This window comes from Haliotis rubra, unplaced genomic scaffold, assembly GCF_003918875.1.
Source record: "Haliotis rubra isolate DU_JTF1 unplaced genomic scaffold, ASM391887v1 Scf161, whole genome shotgun sequence".
Taxonomy (NCBI): domain Eukaryota; kingdom Metazoa; phylum Mollusca; class Gastropoda; order Lepetellida; family Haliotidae; genus Haliotis; species Haliotis rubra.
The window spans coordinates 629,695-642,757 of record NW_025765570.1 but is presented as its reverse complement, the minus strand read 5'-3'; the positions used below and the strand labels follow the sequence as shown (position 1 = coordinate 642,757).

General features: G+C 38.6%; 2 protein-coding genes across 2 annotated transcripts; both read right to left on the bottom strand.

Moving 5' to 3' along the window:
• Positions 1–3,771: 3,771 nt before the first annotated feature.
• On the bottom strand, positions 3,772–6,943 carry LOC124271535 (QRFP-like peptide receptor). Its single transcript, XM_046706676.1, has 2 exons — positions 5,819–6,943; positions 3,772–3,948 (listed from the first exon to the last, which is right to left on the bottom strand). Exons 1-2 carry the CDS (start codon positions 6,941–6,943, stop codon positions 3,772–3,774), a joined length of 1,302 nt encoding a protein of 433 aa, XP_046562632.1.
• Positions 6,944–10,442: 3,499 nt separating this feature from the next.
• Positions 10,443–12,809, bottom strand: LOC124271534. Its single transcript, XM_046706675.1, has 3 exons — positions 12,795–12,809; positions 11,862–11,977; positions 10,443–10,777 (listed from the first exon to the last, which is right to left on the bottom strand). Exons 2-3 carry the CDS (start codon positions 11,935–11,937, stop codon positions 10,443–10,445), a joined length of 411 nt encoding a protein of 136 aa, XP_046562631.1. The 5' UTR covers positions 11,938–11,977; positions 12,795–12,809.
• Positions 12,810–13,063: the final 254 nt, after the last annotated feature.

Below are 13,063 nucleotides of genomic sequence, written 5' to 3'. Positions count from 1 at the left end.
TATATATACCTGTCAACAGTATATAGCACAGTAAATTATCTAGAAAATCACAGAATTACATAAAAAAACTAGCACGCAACCATAAAACAATATTTCTATACACAATACATTATGAAATAGGGCTATAGATCGCCAGAAGCCGAAGGTAGGTCGCCATACCAGGGACTATGGGGACTTACAATATTTTTGCTACCTGCATGGACATTGGCTGAATTTACACCATTCGTTCAGATGCAAGCGATTGTTGACAAATCTAGCCATGATTTAAAAAAGACACATTTCCTACAATTAAGATACTTTGAAGCTTTCTGGACTACCGTACCCTCTCAGGGGGACAATAATTTAACGCTTGTCAGAGGGGTACACAAAGTACGTGATCTAGACTACCATGCTTCCATTTTTGTGTAAGCCGTTGTGGCTGAGTGGGTTAGATCGCTGACTGTGTACTAGCGATCAGGTGCCTCACTCTGAAAATCTGGCTTCGAATTTCGGATAGATCTCACCCCATAACACATTAGAAAATATGTAACAACAATAAATGTGCTGCACCATTACAGCTGCGACCAAATGCACATGTTGTGCAAATGCTTGCCTTCTTTCGAAATGGACTTTATTTGGTCCAAACTTTAGGTAAAGTGCCAAATAATCGATATCCTTTAATATGCAGTTTCAAAACATATCCATTCCATTACATGAAAACTGTTGATGTATAATCTTTTGTATTTCTATATATATGTATTACTAGTTTTTAGTTTACGTTTGTGAAAATCTAGTTGCTTTACTGACCGGACAGATGTTATACATTCCAAAGCTATTCATTGTTAAGGTATAGTTACTATATGGCTTAAGGGTTACCCGCGATAGAACTGCATTCGGTTTCAACAGGAACCAATGATATATCAAAAACCTTCAAATTGTTTTTTGATAAAACGCAAAACTCTCTAATTTGGCATTTATAATATGCACATTTTACTTATAGCTGAACTTCATAAACATGGTAATTGACTTAACATTTCACCCCCTCCGTGGTGTCGTGGTTAGAGCGTCTGCTCAGAGAGCGGGAAGTCGTGGGTTCGATCCCAGGCCGCGTCATACCAAAAGACCAATATGGTTCTTGTTGTCCCTGCCTGGCGCTCTTCATTAATGGGTACAAGGACTGGTCGGCTCGGAGTAAGTATAATGTGTCTGAGTGGGGTATTCGTGCTGAACTGCGGCATTGGTATCCGTGGACTAGTATGAAATAAGCTAGTAAAAGCAGCCACACAAACACACGCATGCAGGTCGTCATATGAGCGAAATATTCTTAAGCACGTGGTTAAACCCCATTTCACCTCACCTCAACTCATCTCACTTGTAGGTTCGTCAGACCTATTTGCGATGGCCATTCAAAGCGTGTGACCGGTGACTAAGGCATATAGGTGGTGTTGGTATATGTAATGTTGCCAGGGATCAGAATACTCGCTTGTATCGAGTTGATCTCACGTGTTGAGCCACACTTGTAGGTGGAAGGTATATTTATAATACACTAGTATATAGTTAATTAATAATAACAGTTTAGATTCCCTTTTCTTAGTAAAGTGCACTTTATAGTACTTTCTGGGATTGTGTAACACCCGAACACCCGAGATTCGTACAAACTCTCAGTGAAGCACCAAACTATATGCACGGGTAGCATAAACAGGGGGACGCATCTCATGCATTTACACAAAACTCAGATTCATAAAAAATACAGTTACTTCTAACAGCTTCTTATATTAGATAGTAATTCACTCGTGAAAACTAATTGTTGTTAAAACACGATATTTCAAACTTCTGCTGAATCTTAACAGGAACGTACAATGTTAAACAAATACACTACTATTGCTTAATATATTACACTGCCATGTAACAGCTGTTTACCGCCACTGTAGTATTGTAGCTAACTGACAGAGCTTCCACGTCTAACATTCTAGTGCATGCATAAGATCACGCGAACTCATTAACTCTGCCTTACGTTCACTTTTTCTTATTTGCTCAGATTTAAAAGATCTTTTGCGTGACTTAAGTAGGTCATTTCCATCATGAAACACACAAATACGTTTACCGGACGGGTGATACACAGACAGACGTGTTGACAGGTGGTGTTTATTCATGGCATTGGAAATGTTTTAATTAACTCGATCTCGCACATTTGGAAATGTTTATCACAAAGGTTGAACACTGACGCAAATCCTGAAAGGGCATAATTTTTTAATGTGTTTTTAAGTAGCCACCAAATTCTGAACATGGGTCGGTCTGTCGGGGGAAAAAACTAAAAAACTAAATGATAAAGACAAAATTAACTGAATAATGTTCCTGCTTCTCATTTATTGTAATTCTTAATACAAATTCTCTCGTTCTTTGGACTTGTGGCAGCGACTGATTAAAACATTTTAGGTAGACGAGGTGGTACGTTTTAGGTTCGAGTCGGCCGTGTTGGAATGAAGGTTTAGATGTTGTTTTGGGTTTGTTTTTTTTTTGTTGTTGTTTTTTGTTATTGTTTGGGGGCGGGGGGAGCTGCAATAAAATTAAAAGGGTCGGGCGGGTGGTGAGAAACACAAAATATAAAAATGCTGCAGTTTAGAAAGCAATATCAGATGACTATTGAGCAGTTGTTTGCATAAATATTACAGTTCAGTTAAGTGAACAAGGAACAAGAGCACGTACAAAATATTCATTGACATTGCAAGTTTTTAACATACACAAATACAGTATTTGTGACTAATACTTCTTGTACTTGCAGGAAAGTTCAAATACAGGAGTCGGACATGTCTCTGCTGCACAGTATGAAGAGATTCCCTATTTCATACCTGACAGATACATGTTGGTTGATCTAAAACCCCAAACACCTCCCCATTTTCGACTTTGTCCCAATGCATTCAGTTTAAAAGGAGACCTCCAAGCTAGGACAATTCAGTCAGAGTTAGACTTTCAGAGTGAGCAGACGTGTGAAGAAAAGCTCCCAACAATGCCATCTTGTGATGACTGTGGTTCAGAAGAAAAACACAGAAGAAACTGGTGTCTCGAAAAGTCCTCAGTGGATCCACCTGGAATACCCCAAGGGGGTTTCAAAAGGAAGTGGGAGGAAGAATCCTCTGCCAGATTGTGACTATTGTGGTCAAGTGTTTAGCAATAACCACAACTTACTATGTCTATGTTTTAGATTCATACACCCTTATCAAACTTGAGTGGCTCTCTATGCATGATATATGTTGTAACAAACAGCAGTTTAACATTTACACCAACAGATAATGGATAACAAGTAGCACACAGTGAGATGAAGCTTAATTTAGAGTAAGAACAAAAATGGAAGCATGTATACAATTTGTTTTAATACTAATTAAACAATTTTACAACGAGCAGTTCTCATCTGTTACATTTCATGCATATATCAATTTGGTTGTGAAACAATAGGCGTTTGATGGTGAACACTTTGTAAGTACTTTCTTAGGTTGTCATGGATACAGGTTTACGGTTCTCATTGATCATTCAAGCGTAGTATTTGTAAAACATGCAGTCGCTTCTAAAACAGGTGTATAACAAAGCATTTTACATCATATGTGTTCATATTTACGGCACCACATGTAGCAAAAGGCTAGTGTGCAGGTTTCTTCAAAGTGACAAAAACCTAATCAGCTTCACATGTCTGTACCCTGCGTTACCAATTGTTGCGAATACTTATAATATATGTATATATAGGTACTGGCTGTGTACGTTTCCATACGTACTGCAGGGCGTATAACGCATAACATGTTAAAATCTTGAGGTGTTGCTGCACGTGTCGACTGTAACACATGACCGGGTGCTGTTGCTGCTTCGTGGCCTCTTCAGTCTCCGACACTTGAGGACCTCCATCACTCTCTTTCGGAACGACCGATTACACATCACATACATCCAGAAGTTGATGGAGAAGTTCAGCTGTTCCATCACCTGAAACACTCTTATATGTGATGTAAAACATGCATAAATACAGACAAATGTGTTCAGTAATAAAGACTATCGGCCCACAATGCAATGTTATGAATACTATACTGTTTACAGGTGGGTTTTTTTCATTGCAAATTATTTAGCTTGTATTGCATGAGAAATGTCTCTCAGTAAATAACAACGAGTGGATTAAGGTTTCCGTTGATGTATTATCTGTATAATATGGATGTGTATGCTGTCTTAGATAAGGTTAGTGTTCACATATCATAAGCACATGGTATTTATCTTCTACTAACGTCTTAACTGTTTTGGCGGTGGGGTAGCCTAGTGGTTAAAGCGTTCGCTCGTCACGCCGAAGAACTGGGTTCGATTCCCCACATGGGTACAATGTGTGAAGCCCATTTCTGGTGTCCCCCGCCGTGATATTACTTGAATAATGCTAAAAGCGGCGAAAAGCCATACTCACTCACTCACTTAACTGTTTTTCAGACAAAATTTGCAGTGTCTCACGAAGAACGTAGTGAATTAATAAAATCAGAACGATACAACAAAGAAAACAGTCGCCAAAACTGCAAATCTAAGGTCCAAGTGAGAATGGTTTACACCGTATTTAGCAATATTTCAGCAATATCAAGGTAGGCGACACCAGAAGTGGGTTAAACACCTTGTGCCCATTTTGGAATCGGACCCTGGAGTGACAAAAATATTGAACACAAAATCTCTACTTGTGTGGATACACATCGTCAACCATCGTCAACTGAGGGTTGATCTCCGTTTTTCGTGAGACACAGCCGAAAAAAAACCGTAAGACGTTAGTAGAAGATAAATACCATGTGCTTATGATTCTAAAAATTAATTCCTAACTCCATTTGTTGTAGGTGACCTGCTAGTTTGCATTTTCAGTAGATTATTTTATGTGATGGGCACGTGTTTTCAGTCAACATTGCTGTTATATACACTGTATTTATTTAACTGATGAAGGTATTATACTGAGTTACACTGTGAGTGTTTAGAAAATTGTTGTAATATTAGAAGCAATCTATGATCTCATTGTAGATTTCAAAAATATATTAGGTTTGTACCTGTGTGTACAAGATTATGAAGAATATGTCCCATACTCAGGCTACGTTCATTTAGTTAAAGACAAGAAGTAACGGTTTGAGTCTTCTCTGACAGGTGGCAGGGTCACGGATGTGTGGGAACAGCTGCACTAGTACCAGTCTGCTTCACGCGGACCACTGTGAGTAATGCATGTGGAATGTTCGTCACTATCAGTGAGTAATCGTCCAAACGGAGGATGTGTGTCAGACATGGATCTGTTTAAATTGCCACTTTTTCTCACATGTAATTTGACAGTTAAGTTCCATAGGTTATCTAAATATGTTTTTATTCATTTTTATAAGTACAACTTTCGTACTCATATGACTGAAATACTGCCGATGTGACTTTAAATTTTAACTCACTAACTCAGTTCCATAAGGGGCATATACACTCAGTTTCCGCAAACTAAACTACCTGCGCAAAAGGAAGTATACTCACACGTGTTATAGCTACTAAAAAATTAAACAAACAAGAAATCGGACCTTATGGGGGCGGCCTAGTTGTTAAAGCGTTCACTCGTCGCGTTGAAGACCTGAAATCGATTCCCACATGGGCACAAGGTGTTTAACCCACTTCTGGGGTTCCCTACATTGATATTGCTGAAATATTGCTAAATACGGCGTAAAACCATTCTCACTTGAACCTTAGGTTTGCAGATTTTTGGCGACTGTTTTCTTTGTTGTATCGTTCTGATTTTTCGGGTGTATATACTTTCTTTTGCTGAGCAATTTACTTTTAGGTTTCAAATGGTTTAGATATGATTTGTTCAAACCTGTACCACAGCTCTTGTGATGGTCATGGCAAGATGGTCAGTTTCAAAAAAATTTACGTTCAGAGAGAAAGAGACATTATGGGCGATGGTCGTTGGGGTGACAAGGACGATGTAGGCAATGGTGACACCCAATAACATGGTGTTCGTGCGAGCCATCTCCGAAGATGTGTTGTCTTCAGCGCTCCTGTTTAGTAGCTGCCTTCGCATTTTCATCTGGATTATGAGCTTGTAACAAATAGCTGGAGTCAGGGCGAGTAGAATAGCAGCTGGAATCACAGAGTACACAGATGACCCTGCTATCACGTAAACACGGGTGAGGACAGCGGTGTTAGGGGTAGCATAGTTAACAACACAGATACCCTTGATTATTACTGTCGAGAAGGTCCAGAACCCAGTGAAGGTAAAGACTGCACCAGAGACGACGAGGGCGACGATCACTGTGTTTCTTTTGGAACATATTATCCCTGCTTTCAAGGGAAACCACACAGCAATAAAGCGTTCTGCGCATATAACAACAATGAACCAGGACGACGCAATTTTGGATCCTCTGTGCACGATGAAGAAAATGTGACAGCCGACCCAAGACAGGGCTCGTATGTCATACCCAATCAGTTCTCTGACGAAGACTTTGCTGAAAGGGAATACGATGCTGTACGTGGAGTCAGAGATAGCCAGGGCAATTAGGAAGATGCTGCAGGGAGAGTTCCAGAAGCTTTTACTGATCATTACGATGATTGTCAGGCAGTTGCCCGTCAGACTGAAGACCAAGAACACAGGCATCGTGGTGTAAGCCAAGTATCTGATGACCGTGTCTGCTGTGGAGATTTCAGGTGATGCTGATGAGGCATTAGAACATTCAACATTGTCATCACTGTGAGTGCAGTTGCACCACGGTGTAGACGAATTTGTATTCCTAGTGATGATTTCGGGTCCATGTGGAATAGTCATGTCAGCAGAGGTGTTGTGTTTTTCACACGATCTGTGTTTATTCGTGGTGGTGATTCTTGGGTTTTCTCCATCATCAGATGTCTGAAACGCCTCTGTGGAGAAACCATCATCTTGTGTACTGACGAGGGTGTGGAGAGTGTGGAGAGTTAGGATCATACCAAGCAAAAGGCAACGCATCCTGAAAGTAAATTCCACACAACTAAATTCCACGATTAATCGTAATAAACTATTCACTCTATTTCTTGAAACGAATGCATCAGTTTGTCAACGAATGACATTGGGAATAATTATATTCCTCAAAACGAAAACCAAACAAAAACACATATATTAGAAGGACATAAGCACATATACAGTGAGTTAGGCACGGATATGTCATTTGCTACCACACATGTACGTTACTGAAGAAGTGTTATCCCAAACATAACAGCATGATGCATTTGACACTTTCTAAAGGACATTGTGTATTCAAAGCTCCGGTTATGGGAACCAGTTACATCGGCAATATTTCAGCCATATCGTGACTACCAAATCTTTGTATTAATAAAAAAAAGACCTTAAACGATATATATACCTGTCAACAGTATATAGCACAGTAAATTATCTAGAATATCACAGAATTACATAAAAAACTAGCACGCAACCATAAAACGATATTTCTATACACAATACATTATGAAATAGGGCTATAGATCGCCAGCAGCCGAAGGTAGGTCACCATACCAGGGACTATGGGGACTTACAATATTTTTGCTACCTGCATGGACATTGGCTGAATTTACACCATTCAGATGCAAGCGATTGTTGACAAATCTAGCCATGATTTAAAAAGACACATTTCCTACAATTAAGATACTTTGAAGCTTTCTGGACTACCGTACCCTCTCAGGGGGACAATAATTTAACGCTTGTCAGAGGGGTACACAAAGTACGTGATCTAGACTACCATGCTTCCATTTTTGTGTAAGCCGTTGTGGCTGAGTGGGTTAGATCGCTGACTGTGTACTAGCGATCAGGTGCCTCACTCTGAAAGTCTGGCTTCGAATTTCGGATAGAACTCACCCCATAACACATTAGAAAATATGTAACCACAATAAATGTGCTGCACCATTACAGCTGCGACCAAATGCACATGTTGTGCAAATGCTTGCCTTCTTTCGAAATTGACTTTATTTGGTCCAAACTTTAGGTAAAGTGCCAAATAATCGATATCCTTTAATATGCAGTTTCAAAACATATCCATTCCATTAACTTGAAAACTGTTGATGTATAATCTTTTGTATTTCTATATATATGTATTACTAGTTTTTAGTTTACGTTTGTGAAAATCTAGTTGCTTTACTGGCCGGACAGATGTTGTACATTGCAAAGCTATTCATTGTTAAGGTATAGTTACTATATGGCTTAAGGGTTACCCGCGATAGAACTGCATTCGGTTTCAACAGGAACCAATGATATATCAAAACCTTCAAATTGTTTTTTGATAAAACGCAAAACTCTCTAATTTGGCATTTATAATACGCACATTTTACTTATAGCTGAACTTCATAAACATGTCGACTTAACATTTCACCCCCTCCGTGGTGTCGTGGTTAGAGCGTCTGCTCAGAGAGCGGAAAGTCGTGGGTTCGATCCCAGGCCGCGTCATACCAAAAGACCAATATGGTTCTTGTTGTCCCTGCCTGGCGCTCTTCATTAATGGGTACAAGGACTGGTCGGCAGGGGGACGCATCTCATGCATTTACACAAAACTCAGATTCATAAAAAATACAGTTACTTCTAACAGCTTCTTATGTTAGATAGTAATACACTCGTGAAAACTAATTGTTGTTAAAACACGATATTGCAAACTTCTGCTGAATCTTAACAGGAACGTACAATGTTAAACAAATACACTACTATTGCTTAATAGATTACACTGCCATGTAACAGCTGTTTACCGCCACTGTAGTATTGTAGCTAACTGACAGAGCTTCCACGTCTAACATTCTAGTGCATGCATAAGATCACGCGAACGACCTCATTAACTCTGCCTTACGTTCACTTTTTCTTATTTGCTCAGATTTAAAATATCTTTTGCGTGACTTAAGTAGGTCATTTCCATCATGAAACACACAAATACGTTTACCGGACGTGTGATAGACATACAGACGTGTTGACATGTGCTGTTTATTCATGGCATTGGAAATGTTTTAATTAACTCGATTTGGCACATTTGGAAATGTTTATCACAAAGGTTGAACACTGACGCAAATCCTGAAAGGGCATAATTTTTTAATTTGTTTTTACGTAGCCACCAAATTCTGAACATGGGTCGGTCTGTCGGGGGAAAAAACTAAAAAACTAATAAATAAAGACAAAATTAACCGAATAATGTTCCTGCTTCTCATTTATTGTAATTCTTAATACAATTTCTCTCGTTCTTTGGACTTGTGGCAGCGACTGATTAAAACATTTTAGGTAGACGAGGCGGTACGTTTTAGGTTCGAGTCGGCCGTGTTGGAATGAAGGTTTTGATGTTGTTTTGGGGTTGTTTTTTGGTTTTTGTTGTTGTTTTTTGTTATTGTTTTGGGGGGGGGGAGCGGCAATAAAATTAAAAGGGTCGGTCGGGCGGTGAGAAACACAAAATATAAAAATGCTGCAGTTTAGAAAGCAATATCAGATGACTATTGAGCAGTTGTTTGCATAAATATTACAGTTCAGTTAAGTGAACAAGGAACAAGAGCACGTACAAAATATTCATTGACATTGCAAGTTTTTAACATACACAAATACAATATTTGTGACTAATACTTTTTTACTTGCAGGAAAGTTCAAATACAGGAGTCGGACATGTCTCTGCTGCACAGTATGAAGAGATTCCCTATTTCATACCTGACAGATACATGTACCAGCACCAGTCAGACAGTTGACACACCAATAGGTCCTCAGGTTGTTGGATCAACTCTTGGACATCAAGTAATTAATCTTTATCTTGAATTAAATATCGCATAAAATTGGTCAAGAAACAGCACACAAACCAAATTTGATTTACTGAGGAAAACAAACTTAAATGCAATTTTTTACCAACAATTTTGAATTTTTTTACCCTTCCAATGGCATTTTCGACCACCACTCTGTGTGTTGCAATTTTCACTGTTTCTGCCACATCAGACACACACATCTGACCTATATCTGGTGCAAAAGGGGGAATGTTGAGGCGTAATCCAGTGGCCCTTATTTCCTTTTCAATATTAAAGCCCTTGTCTGCCATCAGACCATCTTCCCACACTTAACCATTTCTCTGAGGAGGGACAGATAACCACTTTTTCAGTTAATTCTTTGTCTGATATCGCCCCAGAAAACAGCATTGATATGAATGTAATTGAACCTATTGGGTCCACACCAATGAGACCTTTCAGGGTAGTACTTGATTTGTAATCTGAATATGCTTGACTTTGCCTTGTCAGTGAAGAGGGTATTTCTGTTCCATCAATGATACTGAAAGTGTTTGGAAATTCCTGGCGAAATTTTGAAGGCATATGTTGCTGCAAAACATCACGGTGAGGCCAAATTGACACAGATCCAAACCTGTAATATAAGTAATTTATCCAATTTGAAAACGCAGTACTGCAATCTTGGGGTGATATCAGAAACAACTTTGAGAGATGTTTAAATTTAAAATTCTGTCTAAGTTTAATCAGAACAAGCAAAAGCTGTTTTCAAGACCCATACACTTCAAACTGCTAACTGTTCTGGTAAATTGAAAAGGTTCATCATCAGCATTGCCAGGGACAACAAATTTAAATATTTTCTGAAACTGTTCGTAGGGAAATCCTGTGTAATACTTGTAATCTTTTTTCTCTATATTTTTACAAAATGAATACACATCATGCTTAACATTTTTAGCACTAATTTTGGTGTTGATCTGCTGGGCACGCATGAGCTCCTCCTTTTCTAGGATCAGTTTGGCCATATCTTCTTTCAGTTGCTTGTTCTCTGCAGATAGAGCCAGCATATCCAGTGGCAGAGGACCTGTAAAAGCAATTACAGCTGTTTCAAACAATAATACATTCTACAGGGAAGAAATGATCTGGCTAGCTTAGGGCACCAAACTCATTATTAGGCCTGAAACAGACTTACATATTATCAATCTGACTTGTTGTAATGTTTAAAAAATGCTTTGCACACAAAAGAATAAGTTAGAAATGAACACATAGCACCCACAACATACTTGTGTCAATTTGAGATTTAAGAAGTAAAACAGCCTTATTACCTCCCTTGTATGAAACTAAGTGTGAATAAACTGGCTTCTTCTCTTTACAGGCACCCTTAATTAGACCAATAGTGGTTCCAAAGATGGAGGACAGGTGCGGAGATGTCACATTTCCAAAAGATGACCGAACTGGATTCAATTGCAACCTTAAAACATCAGTGGAAAGATTTAGAACTTTCAGTTGACGAGTCCCATAATTTAGAAAAAAATACAAGATCTCAAAGCAATTCTGATTTGTGGAACAAAGCGAGGAAAGGGCGAATTACTTCTTCAAACTTTGGTCTGCTTATGACTCGCAAAAAAACAAATCAATGACACATTTATCAGAAACACCTTTGACAAAAAGAAATTTTCCTCCAATCCAACAATTTATGGGAATTCTAATGAGAAAATAGCTAAACAAATGTACATGAAAAAAACTCAAAATCATCTTCATGACATTGGCTTTGTTGTGAACCCATCTATTCCATTTATAGGAGCCACCCCTGATGCTATAGTGTGTGACACTTCTGTTTCTGGTATTGTGGAAATTACGTGTCCTTATGCTGTAAGGGACTTGACCATTAATGAAGCCTCCTGTATGACTGGTTTCTTTTTGAAAAAAGAAGGAAAATATTACAACTTGAAGAGAGGTGATAGGCATTGGTATCAGGTACAGGGCCAACTACTTGTAACTGGGGCACCATTTTGTGACTTTGTAACCTACACCAGACAAGACTTTAACATTGAACGGGTATATCCAGATAGGAATACCTTCAGGACTCTGCTTGAAACTCTGTCACAAACATATGTCAATCACTTCAAACCATACTTAGCAGGGAAACAAACTTCATAGAAAATTACCCATGGTGTCACTTTGTTGGACAAGAATATCAGATTCCTGCTGCATGGTTGTAGGCTCTGGATGTTCCATATCCATCTGATTTGGTGAATCAGAAATATCTGTATCATGATTACATCTGAAAAAGAAGATGAAGACCAAATTATCGTATACCTGAACCTCAAATGTGTTACAGCCTTTAAATGGTTACCATCTTTGTCGATTTCCTATAACTTCTTGATTACCTATCAGGACTATTTATGCCTGGATTAACTTTTCTAATATATGTGTTTATTGCTATTACAATTCAGCGATAAATAACTTTTGGCTTCACTTGTTAAGTGCCCACAGTTGACATCATATCACTGTTGTTGTTTCACATGTAATATTGCCATCTGCTTCCTAGTTTTATTCGTCTCCCAGCTGATGCAGGAGTAAGAATATTTAAAAGAACCACTGTCGTTGCTGATCTCAGTGGTTACAGCAAATGTACATGTAAATTAATGTTGTATTTAAACATATTTAAAAGAACCAGTGTCGTGGCTGATCTCAGTGGTTACAGCAAATGTCCATGTTGATGTATTAATATTTATGATGGATTGTAATGAATACTTTGAATCCTTCAGAGTTATTGTGTATTATCACTCAATATTATGGGCCTTGGGTGAAACACAGTTTTGTCTGGAGCAATTAGATGTTTATGTCAATATGCACCTGCTGCAGCTGATATCAGTCCCTTCATCATGCTTATATGAATAGAACTTGAGTATGATTGTGATCTTGTGATGCATGTGATACTTCTGTCTTTTCGTAACTACAAAGGATCTAAATGTGTGACATTACCTTTACTAACTTTCTGTGATACTCTCAGAATAAACAAGGATTTGTTTGATTTTTATATTTCAATGGTTTTGTCGTGTTTTGTGAGCAGTAAGTATAAGGCAACAATGTTTTACCTGTGTGTTTCAAGAAGAACTCTCCTTTTTCCGTCCCCCGTAAATGGCAAGCGTGGTTTGGGTCGTGGTCATACTGTCTTTGGATTTTCATTTTGTTCATGAGGTAGTGCAGACGCAGGGTCCGGAAATGTCTTGGAGGGTTTTCCATCAACAAAGTGCTGTAAATAAGCTCGCATTTATTAGTCGATAGAAACGACGAAAAACAACATGGATGTATCTGAAATCGTATGCTCAAACACAGACATACCACGCGGTGAAACATTAGTAAC

Bases quoted from the DNA above. Each gene is read 5' to 3' on its own strand.
- LOC124271535 (XM_046706676.1), bottom strand. From the start codon at position 6,943: ATGCGTTGCCTTTTGCTTGGTATGATCCTAACTCTCCACACTCTCCAC. The intron at 3,949-5,818 runs GTTTGAACAAAT...AGAGTGTTTCAG, and splicing joins TCACAAGAGCTGTGGTACAG to GTGATGGAACAGCTGAACTT.
- LOC124271534 (XM_046706675.1), bottom strand. From the start codon at position 11,937: ATGGATATGGAACATCCAGAGCCTACAACCATGCAGCAGGAATCTGAT. The intron at 10,778-11,861 runs GTAATTTTCTAT...TTGCTTTTACAG, and splicing joins CCAACAAAGTGACACCATGG to GTCCTCTGCCACTGGATATG.